This window comes from Neospora caninum, chromosome VIII, assembly GCF_000208865.1.
Source record: "Neospora caninum Liverpool complete genome, chromosome VIII".
Lineage (NCBI taxonomy): Eukaryota > Apicomplexa > Conoidasida > Eucoccidiorida > Sarcocystidae > Neospora > Neospora caninum.
In genome coordinates this window covers 905,591-929,819 of record NC_018395.1, presented here as the reverse complement: position 1 = coordinate 929,819, position 24,229 = coordinate 905,591, and the positions used below count along the sequence as shown (strand labels likewise).

Sequence of the window (24,229 nt, the reverse complement as noted above, 5' to 3'; positions counted from 1 at the left end):
GCACAGGCTACTCGGCACCGGCACGAAGAAGGAAAAGAAACAACTAGTGAGGCACGGTACCAGAGAAAGATGATAGAGACGAAGCAACAAGCGTTGGTGGGCCACACAGTCATGCGCGCGGACAAAACCACAAGACAGCGAGACGAGGCACGCGCAGCTCCTGGCCGTTTACCTTTTTCATTTGCGTACTGTCAAAAGACCAAAACGTTTCTTAGCTGAACTCATTGACAACAAACGTTGACAAGTCTTCGAGCGAAAAAAGCCACCGCAAACACTGGTGGCGTGCGATTGTCGACACAACGCTGTTGAGTCCCACTCGTCAAACAGCTGCGTACCCGTCCGCGAAAGATCTGCAGTTTCGGTAATAGATCTCTCACTCCTGCCTATCTAACGAGGGCCCCCTCGTCTCCCTTTTCAACTCTTGCCCGGAGCATATCACATAAAATGCCTACTGTCTCTGTTCCATTCCCCCCTCACGAAACATACAAAACAGCGCAAGGTAAATGAACAGCAGAGAGAGCCCCTTCGCTGTTTGGCTTCAGTAATTGGAAAGGCAACCCTGCAAACAAACAGTGAGTCGAATCCTACCTATACTTCACATAAAAAGCGGACAGTGTAGGAAAACAAGGATAGAAAAATTGTGTGTTCGTGGATGAGAAAATGGCTAGCTTTCCCCAATAAAACACGGAAAGGCGAAGAGCCACCCTGGGTGACCTTTCTTTGAGAGACGCGACATGCAGTTTGTCGAAAAATTAAAGACGTGGTAGCTCCTACAGGGCTGAAAAAAGCCAGTTCTGTGCCGCAAATGCAATCGCACACAAGTCAACTGACGGTGTTTTAAAGAACACTGGCATTTCGCCAAAAAACAATTGCCTCGACTTTAGAATAGCGTTCACAGGAACAGGACAAGATTCTGTTTTTGTTCTCGTACACGGAGATGCCCAAAGCTGCAACGCTGAGTTGTCGCGATTGAGAAGGGGCCCATCATTCTTCACAACAGTCCGATCGCCGTGGAAATTGGGGCCGTCGATTTAGCTGGGACGCCGAGGCCAATAAAAGGCAAACAATCTTATTCTAAATGTGTTGATTCTAAATGTCCCTTTAACAAGTCTGGTAAATATGCTTTTTACCTGCACTACCAGTGTATGAACTGCTCGGGATTCACAACCTGCCGATCCTGCATCAGAGTTTTTATCAACATGGATTTCCCAAGGTACAACACCGAACTCAGCACCGCTTTACAGCCCCCTCGTCCAATTTTGCGTTGAACGTTTTCGGGTAGATTCAGGCGCCAGCGCAGGCATCCCTTCAATCGAGGTTACGACGTTGAGAGTCTCCGTTTGGTCACTCTGATTTACACATCTGCCTCTTTGGGGCGCAGATACTACAACGCACACAGCGGCCGACCTCTGTTCAGATGATTGGGTGTTTACACCCGCCCTAGGTAAGACACCTTCTCCGTCCACGGGCAGTGCTGAGAGCGAAGAGAATACTTGCGAAAGCGTGGAAAGACACTAGCACAGGAGCAAGTCGATGCAGCTAAAGCAATTGTTATTCTTCATCACACCCCGCGACGCCGGAGGACCACCAGAATTTGCTGCCTCCAAAGAGACCTCGTACCAGGAGACGCCTACGAGTCCGTTGTGCGTTTCCTTCTTGTCGAATGAGGGGCTCTGTACATTGCCAAAGTCCGGAAGCAACCTCAACCTGCCTGGAGGGCCAGTTGAATCACTCGTTAATCCTCATAACGGTATGCTATTTGCGCGCATTCTCAAACTGAAGAAAAAAAACCTTGGTAAACCAGACTAGACGCGCCTACTGTATTCCATGGTTTTCAGTTCCTGATTGTCCATTGGTTTGCGCGCAGGTGCCCAGTGGTTGCTCCAATCAACTCTGACACGCAGCAGATCGTTTCAAACGGGGAGCTTCTTTAACATCCCATCGCGTTGCATGCGATACGTTTCTGCAGACGGAACACGGTTATAATTCTGCGACTACCGCAGAAACGAGATACAGGAGTTCTCTCTCTGCTGAAGCGCTACCGGCATATTGCCACACCTAAAAAGTAAAACGGGGGAACGGATCTGACAATAACAGTTGTCTGTGGCCAACACACAGGCCACAGAGAATATGTTTGTCATTAAATTCCATCCCACGAACGGTCAAATGTAAGGAGCAAGACGCCTTTCGCGTCAGGCTCTCGCCGTCTTGTTCTACACTCCCTTCCGCTTCACCGGGTCAGCCCGTACCTCCTGCATCAACAACAAACACCGCCGTGAACAGAGCATCCCTGGCCCAGCCTCTGGAAAAAACACATTCCTCTTGACGCACAGCATCCAAGCGCTTAGTTCTCCCTAAGTTTCTCCCGGTAGTCTTCGTAGAACCGCACTTGCTCCGGTGTCACTGAAGGAGTAATCCGCCGAGCAGCTTCGAGTAAATGGCGCTGCTTCACACACATGCTCCCCGCGTTCGCTGAGGCATAAAAAGAATCTGTTCGTCCGCACATCGCTCGCCGGTCATCTCCGGACCAGTTGATGCCTTCCTCTCCTTTTCGCGTTTCCTCGTTCTTCTGGCTTGTCTCATTTGTCTGCCCATTTCTATCCGTTTGTTTGAAAGTCTGACTGCTGGTTTCTGAGGACAACGACAACTGCAGGGGATCGAAACCCGGGGCAGCCTCCTCATTCAGAGACCGATGTAGGGCACGGATAAAAGCCTGTCTCTCCTCTTGTATCATCAGGAGGGTCGCTTCTCGTAGCACCGCATCCAAGTCGGCTCCGCTAAACCTGACAGATGCACCAGAGAGAGTCGGAATAAACCGAAATGCGTTGACTCGAGCAATCCCCGGGATTGTGGAGGGACTCGGGTGGAGGGCGGCTGCAGGAAGAAACTCAGATTCTGCACAAGACCACAGAATGCACTGACGTTATACGAGCACCTCAATCCACATCTCGAAATTATAGCTTGCCCACCTTGTTTGAAGTACCGTTATATAAACGTATGCGCCAGTAAAGAGTATATTTTTGACAACGTCCAGTCTTGCGTATCTAATCTGTTGAATCCAGCGGATCGCTGGTCTGTAAAAAACACGTCTTTATACCCGACCGACAGTCGAACAGCGCTACGAACTGGACCTGTGCTCCGCATTTGTTCCTAGCCACATGCATGGCTTCTTTTGTCCGGAGGAAAAACCGGGTCTACGGACCAGGCGGGCCACCAGTAAATGAATACCTGTCAGTCGCGCGTGCGATAGCGTCGAAATCGAGATCGTTTTCTTCCAGTTCGTCATTTTCTCCAGGTCCCCGTTCCGCTTGGATCCCATCTGCTGACATGTGAAGCCTCTTATTCCTTTCCTCCTTTCGTTCTCGTCGTAGCCTTCGCCAGCCTTTTCGAAGGATTTCTGCGCGCTCTTGCTGATCCGGGAGGTGGACGTACACCCGGACTTCAAGTCGGCCCGGTCGAAGCAGGGCAGGATCGAGAATATCCGGGCGATTTGTTGCTGCCACAACATAAACTTTACCGCGATCGTTGATACCGTCGAGCTCTGTAAGAAGCTGAGCAATCACCCGCTCCTCCACTTTGTTGCCGCCCTCCCCCTTTCCCCCCGTGCTTCGGCTGCCACAGAGAGCGTCAATTTCGTCAAAGAAAATCAGCGAGGGAGAAAAAAAGGAAGCCCGACTGAAAAGACGCCGCAGAGCTGCTTCACTGTCTCCAACGTACTTCGACAGAAGTTCAGGCCCTAAACGAAAACGAAAAGGGCACAGTACGCAGCTGACAATTCGAAACCCTTGACGCTGCAACGACTCAACTCACGCTGGCACCTCAACAGATGTCCAGCTGAACGGCAACGAACGAAAGGATTTGCACGCCTTCTGTCCGTCCCCCACTTCAGCTCCAGCAGAAATGCGGACTCGCCCGAAGCCGGCATTAAGAATATAAAGATCATAGCAGACTCGACCTCACCCCAGCGTCGCTGTCCCGCTCAGAGCGAGGCGACCGAAGTCCTCTCACTGCCTTCGCTTGCATCAGTCCTTCCGTTCTCGTCTGCCGGCGTTCCCCCACCTTCCCACAGCACACCGCCCACGTCTAGACTGGATGCTTGTGCAGGCGCCTTCAAAGCACTCACCTTTGACGGCAATGAAATTCGCTTGGCACGCGTTTGCGAGGGCCTTCGCGAGGAATGTCTTTCCACACCCTGGAGGGCCGTACAACAGAATACCCGTAGGTTTACGAACCTGCGTCAGTCGACAGGGACGAGAGACACAGATGCGAGAGAAGACGCAGAGCAGTTGTAGACGGGAGACCGGACATGGAGCTCGACGGCACAACGAACCGTAGTGGAGCAAGCGGAAATCGGACGTTAGTTCTACGTGGCTATGTGCGTCTGCGTGTGCTCGTAAAACACGCAAACGTAGGACTGAAGACGAGGCGCGAGATTTGGGTGACGGAGTTATGATGGCAAGAAGGCACCTCATGCAGTGTTAAGACAAGGGGAGGACATAGAAATGTTTGCGAAGGGTCAGGAGGCGAGAACTGGAGGCGGGGCTCGAGACCCGGAAACCGAAAAATCGAGAAGCAAGGAATGCCCAGAGTTGAACTATTACACGCTCCTGCAGTCCATGGACAAACGGATGAGGACGGAACGGCTTACCCCCATACGCCCGTAGAAATCGGCGAAACTCAGGGGGAAAAGAATCCGTTCCTCCACTTCCTGCTTGGCCTCATGCAGTCCGCCAACCTCATTCCAGCGCACATTCGGACGCGGCAGAAACGCTCCCGTTTTCTTGTACGAAGGCGTGAAGGAAACGAGTGCCTGAGCAAAGTCCTCCCCTCTCAGATCGGGGCTCGAAATCGCGTTGCCGGTCGTACAAGAAAAGGAAGAGGACTCTGGAGAAGCGTGAACTGCTCGAGCGTCATTGCTGGCTGGGCAGCTGAGCGTGCTGTGACCGGAAAAGAGGAGAGCCCGGTCTGGCTGACGCATGGAAGCGACGTCTTTCAAAATTTCATCGAATGCAGGGAAAGGCCGGAAAGAAGGCGAAAGGCAGTGTGAAGGCGTCGCAGACCCATTCTCTCTTCGACCGTGCTGTAGGTCCGAGATGTTTTCTGCCTCATTCTTCCCCTCTTCATTCCCCACCTCGGCCTGGTTGGCCCCATTGGAAACACGGCACTGACCGTCGCCATGTGAACAATCCGCCATTGCTGTTGCTTCACCTTTCCTTTCCGCCGTCCCGTCTCTTTCTCCCCTTTGTTCTCCCTTCATGTTTATCTCTGGATCATCTTCACTCCTTCCTGCCCCGCTTCGCCCCACCGCTGCCGCCTGTTCCCTGTCCCTTCGCCGCCTCCCCACACTGCGCATAACGGCGTGGTAGACTGTTTCTTTCACGAGGCTATGGAGGTCAGCGGCGACATAGCCCACAGTTCGGTCTGCCAGCGCGTTCAGATCGACGCTAGGAGAGAGGGAAAGAGAGCAGGTCAGCGACTGAAACACAAACACGAGACGAAAGAGAGGAAGGAAACACTGAGAAAGCGACGGGGCCACGGAAATGCAGGGGCTAGAGCGACGATTAGGAAGCACAGAGAAAAAGGAGAGTAACAAAGTGGGAAAGAGGCGAGGTATACAGTGGGACAGCGAACATACGCTTGCTACACAGACCAGCCCGAAAGCAGAAAAGGGAGAAAGAGATGGAGAAGGACAGCGGCAGAAGGGAGAGAAAACACGAGGTTGATGACGAGAGGTAAGTCCAGCGAGAGAGAAGCCCAGAGCACCAAGATGCAAGACGAGAAGACGTCGCAGCAGGAACCCGGCAGGGGAGAAAGACCGATACAGAAAAAAGCGAAAGGATAGGAGGGGTCGAGGCCGCAGAGATGGAGCGTTCGTGCTACGGCCAACCATGGAAGCGGCCTTTTGTATACGAAGCGAGTGGAAAAAGAGAAGGCACTGGAGCAGACGAAAGCACGGTGCGCACACGAGTTAAAAGAAAGAGACGTAAAGGGAGAGAAGAACGGAAGATCACGCGAAAAAGGGAATACCTGAAGGATTTCCCGCCGCTCCTCAAAACCGGGAAGAGGGATGCTGATTTCCGCGTCGAATCGCCCACTGCGTCGAAGAGACGAATCGAGACTGTCAATGTGGCTGCATGTGGCTATAACTGAGAAGAGAGGCAGACAGGAAACACGAGAGCCAGGAAAATCTGGAAAAGGCGCTGCGGGGACGAGTTGGACTACTGGTTTAGATCTTGAGCGAGAACACAGAGAAACCCCGCGGCCGCGACAGCGCTAGCGAGGCGCCACCTTCGAACACATGGCGACAAAAAGTCTCCACGTACACACCGGTTAGGGAGAGACGAAACGCAGCCTCTTTCGGGCAGCCCCGGATCCAACGGAACAGCTGACAGGCGAACATCCCCAAGGTCGAAAATGGACAGCTGCCACCCTGAGATGGCCTCCAGATGGTCACCGGCCTCTCCCCGCTCCTTTGACCTCATGAGGGGTTTCCTCTCGTTCCTGGACAAACTGACGACACACTATGGACAAAGGATTCCACGTATTCTTGTCCGTGAACCCCGGGCGCCCTTGCTGCGGCGCTTTTTCTTCAGGATTGCCGACAGCCGGTGTAGCATTGAGAGGGGATGGCGAAGCGTCCTGTACACCGCTGCCGTCGCGGGCGAAACCCGACATCTGGAGTCCCTAGCATTTTTCGGAGAGGCCAGCAGCCATGCGAGGACAAAGTCGAGGCTCGAACACGTGCACCCTACGGATACAGTTGTCTCTGCCAGTCTTTCCAAAATCCCTGACTGTCTCGTGTGGCACATTTGCAGCTCCAAACAGACAACCCACGCACGGAGAGACAGCCGAAGCAGAAACGTCTGTGTAGAGGCAAATCGAGCGAACTGGATACAGGTGTGCAGCTGTAGGGACGCCACGATCGCTCCGGCCGGGCGGCGAGTCCCAGTCCACGCCTCTTCGCTCTGTCGCCTTGCTGTCTCCTTTTTCTCGTCGTTTCTCGGTGTCTCGTTCCTCGATCTGTTTGTGTTCACACCTGCGGTCTTTGGCCCTTGCGTTCGCACTGTCTGGTTCTGTTTCTTCTGTGAGTGTTCCGAACCCAAAGCCCCACTTCTCTTACCCATGACATCGAAGCCTGTAAGCGCGTCCATCTCTCTCGCGAGGGCGCGGACCAGCGGGCTGTCGCTCTCCTCGTCTCCAGTTCCGCCGCCGCTCCCGCCGCCTTCTCGGCCGTCTTTTCCTTTGAGCGCTCCTTTCCGAGACGACAGGACGGCGATGTCCTCGAGCAAAAGCAGAGACGGCGCGTGGTTCTTGGCACTCTCAAACATCAAAGAAAGCACCTCTTCACTGCTTGCCGGCGTCAGGGGGCCCGTTTGGACCGCGGGCGCAACCGACGGAGAGGCGGCGGAAGAAGCCGATGCAGCGGCAGACAGCGAAGCATCACGGGGGTTTGGAGACGGAGTAGACGCGTTCGAGAGAAACGGAGGGAGATTCTGGACGAGGGAAGAGAGCGAAATCGGGAAGAAGGAGAAGTTGCGAAGACGGCAGAGTTCACCCGCTATGGCAAAGGCCAGCTTCGTCTTCCCGACACCTGCCGGGCCGTGAATAACAACACCGCGCGAAAAGTGAAGGCCGCTGAACACCTCTGGCGGAGGAGACAGAGCAACCGACGACGTATGGGCACCAAGGCGATCCCCCTGTCCACGAGGGTGTTTGTCGATGGCATCGTTGCCCACCCGCGTCCTTTCTGCTTCTGTGAGAACTGCACTCTCTTCTCTTTCGCAGTCGCCACTCTCTGTGGCGTGCGAAGAGGGGGCGTCGCCCGCCTCGTCTCTCCTCTCCCACGCCGCTCTGGCCGCCTGGCTAGCCCCAGCTTTCGGCGCTTTCTCAAAGAGGGAATTTAGCACAAGAGGGAGAAGAACGGATTCTTCAATCTTGTGGCACAGGGCCTCCGAGAGCCCCGCACAGTCTCGCAGTCGGTCGGCTGGGGCAGCCACTGGAGCGACGTCGCTGGGAGAAGGGGGAACAGAGGGAGAAGAGATAGAAGGGCGAAGAGAAGGAGATCGCCGTCGTTTGCGCTTCTTCGCCGTGTCCGTTATAGGCTGATCTGAGCTCAGTCTGCCGCTGGAGCGCTCGCCATGGCCTCTGCCGGTACCCTGAGGTTCTCGTCCTCTCTCGCGCTTGTCGCGTTGCCTGGTGTTCTGTCCTCCGTGAGGTGGAGCTGTCTCACTGGCGGTTCCTCTCTCCCGCCTGCCACTAGCATCCTGGCTTTCCAACGCGTGTGAGCGATACAGAGAGTTCAGCGATGTGTTTAAGGGGATGCGCTCGCGACCTGCGGAGGCCGAGAAAGGCCCAGAGGATCCCGGGGGAATCGCCTGTCGTCTCTCTCCGTCCTCGCCCTCTTCGTCTTCGCCTTCCGCGTTCCCGCGACGCGCTTTCTCTCGTGGCTGCTTATTCGGACGGCTGACCGGTGGCGCCGGAGCTTGGGAACGATTCGCACTCGCTTTGCCCGCGACTTTCGAATCGGTGGAGAGGGCAGCTTGGCTTGTCGCAGGGTGCACGGCGGGTGCGTCTTCTTCCAGAGACAAGTTCCGGCCTGCCGGCTTTGCGTCGCTGTCGGAGCTGTCGTCATCGTGGATCACCTCCACGCCAGAGATGGGTTCCGAAGACAGGAAGGAAGCGTCTTCGCTGCCGATCTGAGACGCCTGACTGTCGGAGTCCGTCCCGTCGCTCGCGTCCACCGCTGGGCTCCCGGCTGTCCAGGCAGCCGAAGAAAGGGCGAGATTTCCGTCGGTTCTCTTGGTTTCGGCCTTTTTCCCAGAAAGCGTATTCGCGGCCGAAGTTTTCTGAGAGTAGGGCGAAACGGACGGAGACGGATTTCCCGAAAGCGGCGAGGCGCGAGAGGACACGGAATTCGGAGTCTGATCCTTAGACAGTTCTGCCTTCGCCGTCTCCAAAAGCTTGTCTAGCATGCGACGCCTGAGGCGAACAATGTGGGGGTGAGAGCGACCGAGAAACATGAGAAAAGAATCTGTATCGACGTCCTTTGGCGAGAGTCCCGAGGAGTCGCCGCCGCGCCCGTCCTCGTCCCCCTTGCGCTGCCGTAGGTACACCTCCAGCTGTCTCCTGACTGCTACTAAGTGTCTCGTGAACGCCATTTCCGTTGACTCATTGGTCAGAAAAGCTTCATTGGTGAAGTCACTTTCTAGGTGGGGACACAGGGAAACGTAGTGAGAACCGCGCTTGCGGCGACGAAGGTCGCCTCTACCGGGGAGCTCAGTTGACCAGGGGCCGACTGTACGGAGCGGCAGGAGGCAGGACGGCGCCAGAAAACAGGAAAGGCGTCGTCCCGGGAGAACGCGAAAGATGTGGAGAGAAACGGAAAGAAGGAAAAAATAAGGCGGAGACTCGCCAACAAATTGACCGACACGGATGGAGGTGTCGGCGGAACAGCGTAGAAGCGAAGTCGCGGACACTACGCCCATCGAGGGGAGGGAAGGAGCGGGCCGGGATGAACACTCCCGTAAGCACGTGAAATGAAAATCTACGGCCCCGCTAGACACTGAGAAGAGGAGGGTAACGGCACAGAGCGAGAAACTTAGCGGAGAAATCCGGCAACGCCGGCAGCTAGACGGGACTGAAAATCGAGAAAAGTCGCCAAGGCCCCCAGCTGTTCTCCGCGCAGGCCCCGGGATGCATAAAAAAACCTCGCATATAACGTCGGACAAGCTCTCAGTGCTTTCTTTCTTCTATTTTCATTCTGCAGCACGCCGCCTATCTATAGCTGCGTGGTTTAGAAAGGGGCTTCTTTGCTCTTCTAACACGGACGGCATCGTGTGGGGTCTTGTCTCTCGCTCGAAGTCGAAGGAATCAGCGTACGTAACAAGGGAACAACGGGGGGAACGTTCGAGTCAAGCAGGACTGAAATCGCTCCCCTTGAGACGGTTTTGTGAGCTGTATCTCAAAAAGTGAGTCACAAAATCTTCAGGATTCCGACTCTTTGTCGTACCACCACTCCGATGGGGTTGGCTGTTGCATAACAGATCAGCGCAGCCAGGCCCCGCCGCGCATTCCGCCGCGCCCTGGAGAGATCAAGCAAGAGTCTGTGGCGCACACACGAACCTAGGTAAAGCCTGAAGGCTGACTGTTTTTCTTTACTGGGCAATGTTGCCTTTCCTTGAAAAGATATCTCTCTTTTCGTGCTGTCCCTCTGACACACCGAGAAAACGGTTTTCAAACACCCTGATGGAGGAACGTGCGCCTGGGGCAGCATTCAAAGGACTAACAAGGAAACTGTGTGTAGAGAGGCAACGCGCCGAAGCCGAAGAGCTCGTAGCTTTGGGTGTAAACCACAAAGAAAGAAGCTGAGTTGTGGAGCCGCGACGTGGCTGCGAGTCTTCTGTCCCCAGGAGGATCCGTGGACTTGGCGGGTGCACGAAAAACGTGTTGGAAAGCATCACAGCCGGTCCACCAGATCGATTCGCACGTGTCTTTGTGTTTGTGACGCCACCACATAAAGGAGGCATCACAACCAGAAAGGAGGCATCACAACCAGCCGTCAAACACAGACGTGCCCTCATGTGTGTGTTCGCGCGAGACGAAAAGATGCAGAGGTGTGCATTCGTCACTTTCCTCGAAACTCTCCGTGATAAACCATTCTGTCGGCTGCCAGTGCCCTGTATCCGCGTGCTCCCGTGCCTCACACCGCCGCTGGTCGTCTCGCGCGCCGTCAAAAAGTTCCAGGGCGGGAGGTTCGTCTGAATCGGGCGCGAAAAAGGAAGCTCCACGCAGTTCCTCAGTTCCTCCCCACAAAGTAAATCACGCAGTCGGCGGTCCCGGCTTACAAAAGACACACTCTGGGCCTGGCCAAAATTGACTCGTCTCTAGGGTCAGCCGCCTCTCGCTTCGAAGTCGCTCGTCACGCGGCAGTTTGCAACGCGCGGTTGAGGCTATCACCAGAACGGAGAGTCTTTTGCACGCCTTTCCCCGCAAGACTCGCGCGCGTCACCATGCCTGGATGGGGCGTCGCGACCTTTGTGTCGCCTTCGTTTCATCGTAGGCGACCGACCTGTTCACACCCCTCGTTTATGGTTTTGAGACGCCCTGTTAACTGCCTCGCCGGACGAGGACAGCGTGGAGTCACGATGCCATACAGACGAGACGGTCTACTCCTGACAGCCTCCTGTGCTGTCTCCCTAAAGTTCCCATATGGGGTTTGTGGCACTGCGTTTCCGTGAATGGTTCTGACTTGCGACCTCTTCTTGCGAGTCCCCAGTGGCTTCAATACCGGTGTGCCACGCCGGCACCTTGAAACCCATCCCCACAGCTTTTCGCACTCTCATGTGTGTTTTGTTACTACAATAAGATGCAAGTCATAATCGCGGCACTGACCCGAGCCGGCCATGAACGACAGTCTCTACAACAGTTTACACCGTGAGCTGTACCTCGTAACTCCCCGGTTCCTCCCGGCTTCTGGGCTCGCTCCGGCTCGTCTCCCTATGCTACCCTTCCTTAGCAGTCGACCGCCCTATCTATCGTCAGGAGCTAGCTTTCCTCCCTCCCCATTTCTCTTCTTCTATCGTTCACAAAGTTGCCAAAGCAGGCGTCCCGTGCAGGTTGCTCGATGGAACTCCGCGGAAGTCTCCAGCAGGTCTACGGCTTTTAATTGGGTGCCAAAACAAAACACCGATTTCCTTTCTCTCCCGTCTCTTCTCGCTCTTTTCCACAGTCGCCAACAGAGCCCTTCCATGCACACCGCTCTAGGGCGTTGCTGCTCGACGCAGACTGACGAGCTGGAGAAGCTCTTGACGTGTCAGGACGCCGCGAGGCTGCAGGAGAAGCGACAGAAACACGAGCGAGGTACAACAACGCACCAGACAATGTCTCTTCGAGAAGAACGCCACATCTGCACTCAGCGAGAATGCATGCATACACCTATGCATTTGGGTCTCTTCTCCGTGCTCGCAAAAAAGATATCTCCGGTAGGCATGCCACACGCCCACCGATATATACAAAGAAGCAGACATAGAGTACATGTATTTCATATATATGTACATGCGTTTGTGTACGAGTCTGTGGATCGCCGTGTCAGAACGCGCAAAAATGTGTGGTGCATGCAGCTCGGCTGTTGGCGTTGAACAGGCGGAAAAAGTAGAAAAGAGACTTACAAGCCTGAAGGTTTCTTCAAGAGCCGCCACTTCTTTGGAGGCCATCGCTCCCTCCCCGCACGCGTCGCGGAGGCATTCCGTCTCTCCTCGAGTCTTAAAATCCTCCGAGACGCCTCGTCCACTCTCCACAGAGGCGAGTTGCCAGAAGGCCCCCGCTGCATGCTGTACACGTCTGGGAGAGAGGACCGCAGGAGAAAAACGCGAAGCAAAGCGTGTACAGATAAACTTTCTTTTTTATTCGCGATTGAACCAGAGGCGTCAGTGTTGTCGATTCGAAACAGGGAAACCTGGCTGCGAAAAAATCCAGTTGAATGCAAACAGGGTCCACGGAGAAAAACGTTTTAAAAGCGGACATGCGTCTCAGCCCGAAACATGGAAACCTGCTAATCCTCGTAAAAGTATACGCGTGCTCATCTTGAAACACACACTAGCGTTCCGACTTGTGCACATGCATGCAATGGAGAGTTAAGTATACAGATCCTTTAGGCATAGCGGAATCATCGACATCCTATTGCCCGTCCTCCGACGTGTACCTGCGCTTGACACCCTCACCGCTTCTTTCCCTGAGTCGTTATCCTTCCTTCCTTCCTCATTCTTCCTCCACTACTAGCCTCCTTAAAATCTCTCTCTCCTTCCTCTCATCTCATGTTGACTTGACGCGTTGAGAACGCTGCATGCATCGCGCATAGTCGACCCCCAAACGCCACATTTAATTTACAAGACGATTTTCCCTCCACACTCTTGATCCTCAAGTGTCCGTTCCGCCAGGGGCCCGTGCTTGTTTCCCTCCCGCTCCTTTCCGTTGTTCTTTCAAATGCGACTTTCCAAGCTAGCTTATACAAGTGACCTACGCGAGCGGATTCATCAAAAACTGCAGTTTGCCTCCTCGGTCTTCCTGTGAATCCACTGTCTCCTGCTTTCCGCCTCGTCCCCGATTCTCCCGAGTCATCTCTTGCTTATTCGCATCGAACGCCTGATTCTCCTGATTCTCCTGTTCCTCCGTCGAACCGTCTGGCGCACGTCTTGAGGCGCACTCAGCGCCTCGCGCGGACACGCGGGCTGCCTTTGACTCGCGCTCGGCGGTCCACGCAGAGCCAGAATTTTCTTTAGAGACAGTTGACGGCTCCAGGAGAAGCCTTCCCACCGCCTGTTCAGATGCAGCCGAGACAGAACGTCGCAGAATCGACAAGAAGGGAGACGTGTGACACGTCTTGAATATGCAATGGATGTGACGAGCGCCAGAAAGCGTCGAGTCCGCTGGTCGAAGCACCGGCAGAAAAAAAACAGGAAAACAGTGGAGAGAAACAGAATGGCCAGAACGGCACGGAGAAGTAGAAACGCAACGAAAGCTGAACACAAAACAAGGGAGACTCAAGCTTGGCTACGTGGAGGCGGATTCGGGGAAAACTCGAGTCACGAGAGAAAAATCTTTACGTAAAACGAAGAGAAATATCCCGAGCGTCCACTGAAGCAACACGACGTCTCTTCGCTCGTCGTGTCTTGGACGAACATACTTACGTAAGTTCGTGGCAGCGGGTCTTCAGCTTCGGCTGCCGACGCGCCGAGGGCGGCGGAGGTCGACGGAAGGAGACGCCCAGCCTCATTTCGCAAATGCATGCTGAGACACCGGACACAGCAGGCACAACGCCGAGAAGATTCTCGACATGATCGCCGAGTCTTCCGTTAACGGTCTCGCCTTCGCTTCTGAGCAATCACGAAAGGCGAAAAGGAAAGCATACAACCAAAACCGTTTTCAATTTCATGTCCTCGGCGACCAACCTAGCACAATCACGCAAATCAAAAGGCCTCTACTTTGCTGCCCAGCCTAGCCACACAGGACACACTGACAGCTATCCGGAACTAGATGCATATACTCACCTACACGCACATATACGCATATATAAAAGGTCTGAACACATACGTAAACATGCGTATACATATATATATATATATATATATGAATCGATGCAGTGGAGCGGGCAGCGCTGAACTGAGAGGCAAAAGAAAGCTTTCTTCCTTGGTGACTCACACAGGCCAGGCTAGCCGTCTCGATGTTCGGTTTTCCTCCGTGCTCGGTGGAGTCTAGCTGCAAGCGTCTGCCACAAAGGGTTTTCAGGCTCCGCCCAGATGCTCCACCCTGCGCAGTGTCTTACCAGTTCTCTCCGAGCAGAAGAAAAGTCTCCCGGCCGGTCAGAGTCGCCAGGCTCGAGCTGGTGATCTCCAGAACCCGATGGTCCAGCTGCTGGAGAGCTCGTCGCCGCAAATCTCTTTGAAGACGAGCGTCCAGTTGCGCTGTGAAGCCTGTGAAACGCCCGAAGAGGCGAATGACGAGAGGCGACGCGCATGCTCGAACGCGGCACCAAAGAAGGCAGGACCAAACGAAACGGAGAAGCTGGAGTGCGGCGCCAACATGCACGCCGTACGAGAGAATCGCAGGTCTGCTAGGAATCTGAACATTTGCGGATCTATGGGTGCGTAGATATACACCGATCTAAAATAGTGATGTCTTTTTGTTACGTGACGAGCGGTGTGTTTAAGACTAGTTCACATAGATCTACGTCGACCGCTATCCACCGTATGCTTTTTGTACACCAGGCTGCATGCATACAAGCAGACCCCCGCCGAAGCGCCTCGCGTTCCAGATATTAAGGAATATACGCAACATATAACTACACAACGTTATGCCACGAAGGATTCCAGATTACCCCGATTATCTTTGTTATATTAATCCATGGTGTTCAACTGGTTCTATTTCCACAATAGTTATCTTCTTGACTATGCTCTGCTAACAAAATAAAACGTGGATCCGTTTTGTTAACGGTAATACCATCCAAAACCGGTGGTTTGTCAGGAGTTATGGCATCAACATGTCAATGAAATATCAATAACGATGAAACTGGAGTCAGATAGGTACAAACCACACAAGGATTAATTACGTCCATCTGTGCATTCTTCGTGTCTGGTGTGCGCTCTCTCTTCACGGGCTCCTCACGGTGCTGCCTGCATGCTCGCAGAGAACCTGTCTGACGCTGCATTCTAGAACGTCCACGCGCGGGTTTGTGTAGAGAGAAAAATCATGAAACTGTAAAGCTCGATAGCCTTGTCGAAGGCGTCAGCAGAGACAGCCAGAGAGCGAAATCCCGAGGCAGCTACGTAAGGCGAGAAAAAGCGAGCTCTGGCGACACAGGCATGCAACTCAGTCTGTTGTGGAGACGGAGTCTCCGATCTGCGCGAAACCGTAGACAGAAGGAGAGACGTACCCTCGAGGAGACGAAGAGCAGAGTCGAACGGGGCGATCGCCTTGGCTAGGCGAGGCGCCGCGGCCTAGAAGAGAGCAAAAACACCCACAAAAACGCGTTCCACAGATTTTTGGTGAGTGGTTTCACAGACAGCATTTTCATCCACATACGTGAGACATGAATCAGCGTGGATTTCGCTACAAAAGTCCATATGTCGATGCAAAAACATCCACACGACAAGTCTCGGGCGTCGATCGTCTTCTACTTGCATGAGTCACTATGCGAGAGGAAGCCGTGTTCCTGCATTTCTGTCTCTCCTCATGCGCCGATGTTCGTTCTCGAGAACGTCAGACTCTCCGGCGCACCTCCACATGCTCTGAGACTTCCAGGAGGATGAACGCCTCCATTCGGCTTCGCATCGTTTCCAGAGCCTCGACTTCCTGCGAGCAAAAAGGCACAGATGCACATGCGAAAGAGACGAACCCTAAACCACAGGGGAAGAGTTCCGAAAGACCACAGGGAGCGCCAACGAGTCAAACAGAAAAACCTACAAAGACGTGGCGAGGGCGTCATCGCGAGGGCAAGGGAAAAACGTGGAAGTCTGTGCCTTTCGGGAGAAACGACGAGGCCCGCCCGGCGATAGAAAAGCGCCCTCGTAAGAGAGCGGCGTGGCTGCGTGCTTCCTTTCCGTTCCCTCCAGTGCGTGGCCTTTTTCTCCCCTTCTTTAGCGCCCAGACAAAACGGCAAAGAAAGCCTTTCGAAAACCTACAGAGGCGAGGAAGCGCCGGAAGAAAGCACGCAGAAGAAAGACAGCGGGATCCTCCCTCTCGGAACGCTCCTCATTCGGTTCCGCTAGCCACTTCCGAGGATCCAAGTACAGGCACAGGGCGTTCGTCGATTCCAGAAGCAGCCCACAGAGCGCCGGAGACGTCGCGAGAGAGTCGAGACTGTTCCACGCAGCCTTGAGTGTCTCCAAAAGCCGCCGAAGAGAAGGGCCGAACACACCCCCTGCGCAAGCGCGTCGGATCACAACTCAGCCCCGTCCCTCTGTTTCGCGAGACTCCGGACGAACGATGTGAAGGGTGCCAAGCGAGGGCGGAAAAAACATCGGGGCTCCCCTAGACACTGTCTTTGCCTCAAATACGAACAGCTGGCGTCTTCCAAACAAAGGGGTGCCAAGGCAAAGCAAGCGATACAGTCGGTGAGTCACGTAGGTTTAGAGTTCAGCGGTGCTTTCTCCGCCAACCCCCAACTTCCGCCTCGTCGGGAAATGTCGCCCCTCTGGTTGCACGAGGGCGAGCCCATCGTCTCAGCCACTCGGCTGAAATTCGGAGATGGAGGACGCGTTTCCGCCTTTTACGCTTTCCTGCCTCGACACATCGCGCGATGCGGGAACTGGGGAGCTCGCACGGATCGCAGAAACAAGGACTATCACTGCAGAAACTTTCCGCTTCTCCGGACAGACCGCGTGCGGTCTCCTTACTGTAGAAGCTCTCAATCGCATCGTCCTGCGACAACGCCCCCACGCGGGGCGAGGCAGCGTCGAAGAGCGCCACTGCGGCGACGACTAGTTCGCTGGACAAAAGAGGAGGGAAGGAGAGGAGCAGCGGACTACATTCACGTGTACATGTAGGTTTACTCTGCGTCCGCACATGCAAACGCATATACATTTTAATATACATACACATATACATATATATGTATGTGTGTGTTTATGTAAACGTCAATCTGTAGACGGCTCCAGGCCTTGCAGCTAAACATACACAAACACACCTATACATATGCATGCATATATACATATATATATATATATACATCTATATATATACATATCTATACATATATATTCGTATGTAAATATCAGCCTGTAGACGGCGTTAGGGACTTGCGGTGTATGCAGTGTTTTCTTTTTCCCCCTGGCTCGTCGCTGTACACTGACCTGGAGAAAGCGAGGAGCCTTTGGAGATCTGGGGGGTGCTGGAGGAACGTGGCGAGCGCGTGGGGCTGCGTCGCTGCGCCATCGGCAATGAGTTGCTCGATCGCTCGAGTCAGAAAAGCCGCATCGAGAGTTATCCAGAATTCGAGCATTCCAACGGGACCGGGGAAAGGCCGGTCCGCGGGCTTGGCGGTGTCGAAAAAATTCAAAGAGACCCAGTCTTCCTGCTCTTCCTTCTTCACGGTGTCGCTATCTTCACTCATTTCCGATCCGGAGAACTCAGAAGCGTCTCCGTCTGTGTCACGTTCCCGCGGTGTTTCTGCGGCGCTCTCCGCATCTGGAGTCCCCCCGCGTCCGCCTTGTCTTCCCCTGGCGACTGCAGAGACAGCCTGCGGCGTGTCTCCGCCTTGCACGCTCTCCCTGTCACTATCCTCACGTAGGGCAGCTGTGACGAGGCCGCGAAGGAGAGAAAATCCTCCGCTGCCTGTTCCAGCTTCTTGCCTGCCCTCCGTCACGCTTCCCTCGCCAATGCCTCTCGCTCCTCTCCGTTCCGCTCCGTCTTTGTCCCTCGCGGGTATTGGTCGGTCCGTTTCGTCGATCCCTGTCGTCTCTGCTTCGCTGCGTGTCTCCCCCCCGTCCTTGTCTTGTCTCGTGTCTCTTCGTCGCCTCCCTCTCTTGTTCGCTTTCCTCCCGACCCCCCCTGCGCCGGCCTCGCCTTGGCTCTGTCCCTGCGGGGACGCGAGTGGGCCCGCGCCCGGAGGATAGACCAGCGCGTTTTCGTTGAAGTCGCGCACGATGACGCTGGCCGCCCTGAGGCTGCCTTGGTCCTTCCAGAGACCGAACAGATCTAGGGCCTGTTGAAGATGGAAGAGAAACAGAGAGGCGGAACCGCTGTTAGGAGCCGCAACCTCGACTTGCGTCGACGCGGGCGCGGCCGTCTCTTGCGACGAGGCCCCCAAACCACTCTCGCCCTCAGCTACGGCCACGCCTTCGCCGTTTTGGCGTGGTCTCCCTGCTTCCAACTCCTCTCCGTGCCCGGTGGAAGACGAGGACGCACCCAGAGGCGACGTCTGTGGGGCGACTGGCGCGTGTGGGGCATCGGGGACCGCAGAAGAGACAGGGACGAAAATGAGGAGAGGCATGCGATCGAAGAGAAACTGGCGAAACGCGTCGGCGAGAATAAGCTGCAGGCCTTCCGCAGGGTCGACGTGAAGCGAGAGAGAGCATGCAGCGATTTCTAGCGCGTGCAGTCCTTCTTCTCTCGCCTTCCTCTCTCCCTCGGCCTCCTCCCTGTCTCCTGTCTCGGTCTCCGTACTCGTCGCGTCTCCATACACCCCGCGAAGCCAGGGCGTAGAGGGCATGTGCATGTCGTGTTTCCTAGAATGGCCAGCAAGGTCAGGGAGGAAAAAGTGGGAAACCAAGGCAGACCCAGAAGCGCTGGGTGCGTTGCTACTTTTTTGCAAAACCTGCTCAACTCTGCAGTCTTCTGGATCCACCCAGTCGACTCCGGCTGAGTCGTAGAGCAAATCTTCGTGGCGCTCCAGCTGCTTCAAAAGAAACTCCCGCGCCCACTCAGGCTTGTCCAACCGCATCAGAGGCCCGCCCTCTTCTCTGAACGAAAACAAACCCCGGGACAGAGACACGACGGCCATCTTCGGAGCCCTCATCTACACGCCTGGCGCGCCGCGCGCAGTCGAGGCTGAAGCAGAGGCGCGTCTCTCCCGTCTCCTCAGCTCCCCACGATGCTAGAGATGTATGTGTACAGAGGGAAATAGAGACACGCGTTGCGCCTTTCCATACAGTGGGTCGGCGGTTCGGCGCTTCCAACCACAGGAAGCCTGAGCGACGCGCGTGCACTTCACGGCAGCGCTGGGAGGGCCCCATGCAGCGTCCTCGTACCCCCAGGCCGTGAAGGCGCATATGCCTGCGGTCGTGTGTGCTACTAATGATACCCGAAGCACAGGCACGCGGACAACGTGGCGGAAAGGATTCCCGTCCTCTCACAGACTGGCGAGCCGCCTTCGCAAATCCGTGCAGCCTTGCCCACACGCGTGCGTCAGACTCGCGGATTTGCCGAACGAAAAAAACAGCCATCTGCGGACCTCACCCGTCTGTGTCAAACAGAACGATCGCATGCATATGCATAGGTCAACATGCGTGCAATTACATAGGCGCAGACACGCATATATATGTGTGTGGGTTTTTGGTGTGTGTCGCTACACATACATCCCCATCTATATACCTATGCATGTACTGATGCATGCAGGTGCATGGTGCGTACGTTTTCTGCGTGGTTTCGATCGGTAGCGCACCTGCAGAAGTGGAAATGGAAGGCTGCAGCTAGCGGGGAAGCCAGGGCTTGGATTGCCCAGACCTTTTCAGGATGCGAGGCCGCAGTCTGCCCCACGACGCGTCTGGTTGTGTTCGAAGGCGACTCTCCACCTTCGTCCTGAGCCTCCCCCGCCTTCCGCCCTTCTTGAGCGCGTCTCCACCGCGTTTTCTTCTCTGGCTGCTTGGGCGCCTCCGTGCACGCCCCGTCCAGTTCCTGCAGCGCAAACAGTCCCCCCAGGACGAGAAACAGCGGCGAAAAAGGCGTCGCCTTTTCTCCTCCTGCGTCGTTCGCATCTGTCTCGGACCCCGCCGTCCCTCGTGTGGCCCCCGTCTCCGCCTCGGGAACGGGCTTCTTCGGGACCATCGTGCCCCATTCCATGGACTTTAGCGCAGCTCTCAGGAACGCCATCAAACAGCCGCGAGCGCGCTGAATGAGGGAGCGGAGTCTCTGATTCGCATGCAGCCGTGTCGCCGGCGGCAGAGCCTGCACGCGGGCCTCTTCTGCTACGTGCGTGAGCAGAACAAGAAGGTGCCCCGCCGTCGCCAAAAACGCGGGAGGCGAAGACGAATCAGATGGGAGCAGAAGCAAACGGTCGAGGAGACGCCGCGCAGACTCTGTAAGCTGAAAGAAGGCATCCGGGAAAGACGAGGGAGAAAACGAAGAGAGAGGAGAGCTACAGTCGACTGTACGGGTTATACGGGTGAGCCGAAGAGAAATGGAAAAGGGCGATAAGGTGCACCACCATACGGCGGACGCAACCCACGGAGCAACACACAGACACACAAATCATCCAGACACGCCGGCGGAAGCGACTCGAACCGGTGTTGAAGGCCAGCGATGGCAAGATTCCCCTCGAAGAACATCTCTATAAACTGTGCAATCGACCGTCTTTCCTTACCTCGAGGAGATGCGTCAGCTGAGTGAGGAATCTTTCCTTCATTTCCAAGAGAGCAACTTCAGCCAGTTGGTCCATGAGCTCCGTCATGAGCACCTCTTCTTCACTCTGGCCTGCCTCGTTCTCTCCATGGCCGTGTTCGCCGTCTTCGCGCATCCTCTCTTTCGTCTCCCCGGCCTCGTGCCCGCGGAGTCGCGCCACAGACCGCTGGACATCTTGAACCTGCTGGCCCAAGTATCCGACCTTGGCGAGGTTCGCTGCGGCTGCTTCGACCAGACCCCCTGCCTTCTTCGATCCCGTCTCCCCTGCTTCGTCTTCCACCGAAATTTCCTCACCGTTGCGCAGCCGCCGCAGCTGGGCTTCCTCGACGCGGAGGAGCGCCTCGACGCGCGCAACGGCTTGGACCAGCCGTCGAGACACCCGGCCTTCTCCCGAGCCTTCTCCTTCCGAGCCTTCTCCCTCCGAGTCTTCGTCCAACTCTCCGCTTCTCCCCCTTCGCACGAGCTCGCGTCTCTGCTCTTGCACTGCCTCACGTAGCTCCCACAACTCTGGAAGCGAGTTTCTCTCGCCCCGAACCTTCCGGCGCCTCTCGCCGTCCGCCCTCGCGTCTACACCACGATTCTCCAGCGTTTCCTTCCCGGGAAACACACGCTCTCTCTCTCGTGCTTCTTCTCTTCCTCGTGCTTCTTCTCTCCGCTTGCCTGAGGCTTCTGGTCCAGCTGTGTTGCCTCGCGTATCCCGCGACTCGCGTTCTCTCCTTTCTCTTTCGGGCGCGGGCGCCCTCGACTGCGGAAGCATCCAGACTCGGAGGCGCGCGTCTTCTCGTCTGAGGCAGTGGCGAGCGAGCTGTCTCTCTAGCCAGGGCGCAGTCTCCGTCCAGCGCGTAGGATCGGGCAGGAGCCCCGAAGTGGCGAGTCGAGCGACGGGGAGACGGCGAGGCAGCCAGTTTTCCAGATGTCTCTTCGTCGCCAAGAAGCGCATGCGCGTGGCCGTTTGTGCAGGCAGATACAGGACGGCACCGCCTCGATCTTCTGTCTTGGCTGCGCCGTCGGCGTTTTCTCTGATCGCTGCTTCCGCTTCCCGCGCGGCCCCGTCCTGCCCTCTGTCAGGCGCGTCGCGCCTCGCCGTCTCCGACCGCGCCCCGTCTTCCGGCCGCGTCTGGGGCTCGGCTGCGCAACCCATTTCTCTTCTCTCCCCCTCGCCCAAGAGGAAGTTGCGCGTCGTCGACAAGCCTCGCGCGGTCACCTGGAAAACGCGGGTCGGCGCAAAGAGACTCGACGGTGCCGGACTCCGCACGTCCTGCAACACCAGACTGTCCAGCGCCGACGCGAGGCTGCGACCGGATCCTGGACCTTCAGCGGAAGACGAAAGCGAGGAAGCAGAAAAAGACGAAGACGGAGCAGACGAGCAAGCGAAAGGCGAAGAGGACACGGCCTCTTTGAGAGGAGAGGAAGATGTGTTGCTGTTTCTGGGATAGGACGACTCTGAAGAGGAAAACTCGGCAGAAGGCGGCTCCGAGGCAGACTGGAAGGGAGAGGAAGAAACAGCGTGAAAAGGGGGTGACGCCGCGTGGAGAGGGCGATCACAACCAGGTGAACAGGAAGGTCGGGTAGCCGTTTCGGGGCGCTGGCCTGCCTCAAAAAATTCTCCGCTTCTCCGTACCGCGTAGTGCTCCGAATTCTCGGGGCCCGGGCTGTCAGCTACGCTCGGTGTGTCTTCTCGCCTCTCTCCGGAAAGCGAGGAAGCGGAGGAGCCAGCAGACCACCCACCGTTCTCAGCCGAGGGGGGCCGAGGCTGTCCTCCTCGAGGACTCGTCTCGGTCTGTTCGGTCGAAAGACTCAGCGAAGGCAAGGCAGACCCCAGTGGACAGGAGACAGGAGCCGAACGAGGAGCAGACGAAACACCAGAGGCTGAAGACGGTGTGGAAGAAGACGCGAAAGAAGGATGAGAAGGCGGAGGCGAAGAAGCGCGCTGTCGCGGCGCAAGCTGGTGGCGAAGCACGTCCCTGAGATCTGTCCACGGAGCATTTCTCTCAGGAGCCTCAGCTGACGAGGCACTGGAAGGTGCGGGCGACAGTGAAGAGGCAGGGGCGCCGCTCTGCTGAGGCCATTTCTGACGGAGAGCATCCTGCGGTTGGATCCGCTGAGGCTGAGAAGCGGGGGACGAGGAGGAAGACACAGCGCCTCGGCCGAGAGTGGAAGATGCAGAACGCGAGGGCCCCTCAGACGCGGTCGACACCGATGTGTCCGGAGGTCTAGCTCCGTCGAAGAAAGACGTCAGAAACATGGTGAGTGAGGGGAGAAAGCAAAAACGGAGAGCAAGAGAGGAAAAACAGAGAAGAGGACGAGAAGAAGAAAGAGAGGAGAAAGGGCGAAAAATGAGGCCGCACAAAAAGGAGAGCGCCTTCTTCCCCGCACGCGAAATGGGCCCTTTCGCGCTCGCGCCAGCTTCCAATCTCCCGCTACGTAGTCGGATTCGGGCGCATGTGTGCTGTCTCTCTCTCCTTTCTGTATTGTCTTCCTGCTGTGAACCCGTCAGTCCGCTCTCGCCTCTCGCTGGTCCTTGGTGTCTCCTGGATCTCGCCGGCACGCGTCTTTGCCGCCTCTCTTCCTTTCACTGCATCTCAGAGGTTACCACGCTTTCTTCTCTCCACCTCTCTAAGTCTCTGTCTCCCTGCCGGAGTCACGCTTTCTTTCGCGTCCTTCGTTTTCGCCTACTCTCTTGTTGATCGCTCGACTAACCGTCGACGCCGTGAACACGTGCTATTCTCTCTGTCGAGTCTCCAGGGCCTCATTTAGCCTGCTTTTCTTGTCCACTTGGCAAGGGGCAAAAGTTAAACGAACACACACAGTGGTTTGCCTCAGAAGACCCGACTTTTCACCGCGGGAGCGCTTCGCTCTCTGCCTTCTTTTTGAAGACAAGAGAATGCAGGTGTGCTCGCTGGCAGGCGCATGCAAGAAAAACATTTCCTCGCCGTTTCCTCTCGTATCTGGTCTTCGTCAGCCGTCCAAGCGGTTCCAGACTACGAGCGGCCGGCCGGTTCGGCTTATATCCGGGCACGTAGCGATGACCTGTGTCGCGCCCTGGTGTCCGCAGTCCTCTCTCGACCAGCCAAGCCACGCACATAGTGCGAAGTTGAAGAGCATGGGGCGAGATCGAAAAAGGGAAAAAGCAAAGGCCGAGAGAGGATTTGTCCTAGGGAGTGAAGTGGCGAGGGAAGGAGAACGCTTCGAAAACTGCGTCGAAAGCACTGCGGCGTGGCGAGTCAGGTTGCCTGCGTCGTTTCTCTGGTCTTTCCTCCGTTTTCACCGTTTTTTTCGCTGGCAACTAGCCCTTCGAGCCCTTGGGCTCTGCCGGCTCTTTCCCTCTTCCCTTGAGAATCGGGAGAAGATTGTCTGCGCATTTTCCTTTCTTCTCCGGAGCGCGCGCCTCCTCCGTCGCTCCTGCGGCTAGGTCAGCAAAATGGGCGAGTAGCAAACAGGGCGCAAAAGTCCTTCTGTTTCTCTAACACACGCCACAGCGCAGTTTCTCCCGGCCCGGAAAGCCTCTTTCCCGCTTGCGGCTCGCCGCCTCACTTCTCTCGTCTCCCGTCCGTTTCCTCAACGTCCTCGGCTCCTGCGATCTCGCTGTCCCTCTCGCCGCTTTTGCGCGCGCTCAAGA

General features: G+C 55.9%; 2 protein-coding genes across 2 annotated transcripts; both read right to left on the bottom strand.

Annotated features, from left to right (window-relative positions):
* Positions 1-2,238: 2,238 nt before the first annotated feature.
* Positions 2,239-9,158, bottom strand: NCLIV_031210 (putative ATPase, AAA family domain-containing protein; the record flags this gene model as incomplete). The annotated part of the gene is made up of 6 exons (XM_003883317.1): positions 2,239-2,302; positions 3,229-3,736; positions 4,124-4,232; positions 4,649-5,476; positions 6,028-6,146; positions 7,121-9,158. 6 exons carry the CDS (start codon positions 9,156-9,158, stop codon positions 2,239-2,241), a joined length of 3,666 nt encoding a protein of 1,221 aa, XP_003883366.1.
* A 2,601-nt stretch (positions 9,159-11,759) lies between these two features.
* NCLIV_031200 (conserved hypothetical protein) lies at positions 11,760-22,855 on the bottom strand (the record flags this gene model as incomplete). Its single annotated transcript, XM_003883316.1, has 12 exons — positions 11,760-11,828; positions 12,168-12,339; positions 13,019-13,314; positions 13,686-13,785; positions 14,321-14,468; positions 15,428-15,491; positions 15,772-15,846; positions 16,176-16,414; positions 16,890-16,981; positions 17,346-18,953; positions 19,655-20,295; positions 20,573-22,855. The coding sequence occupies 12 exons, from the start codon at positions 22,853-22,855 to the stop codon at positions 11,760-11,762; spliced, it is 5,787 nt and encodes a 1,928-aa protein (XP_003883365.1).
* Positions 22,856-24,229: the final 1,374 nt, after the last annotated feature.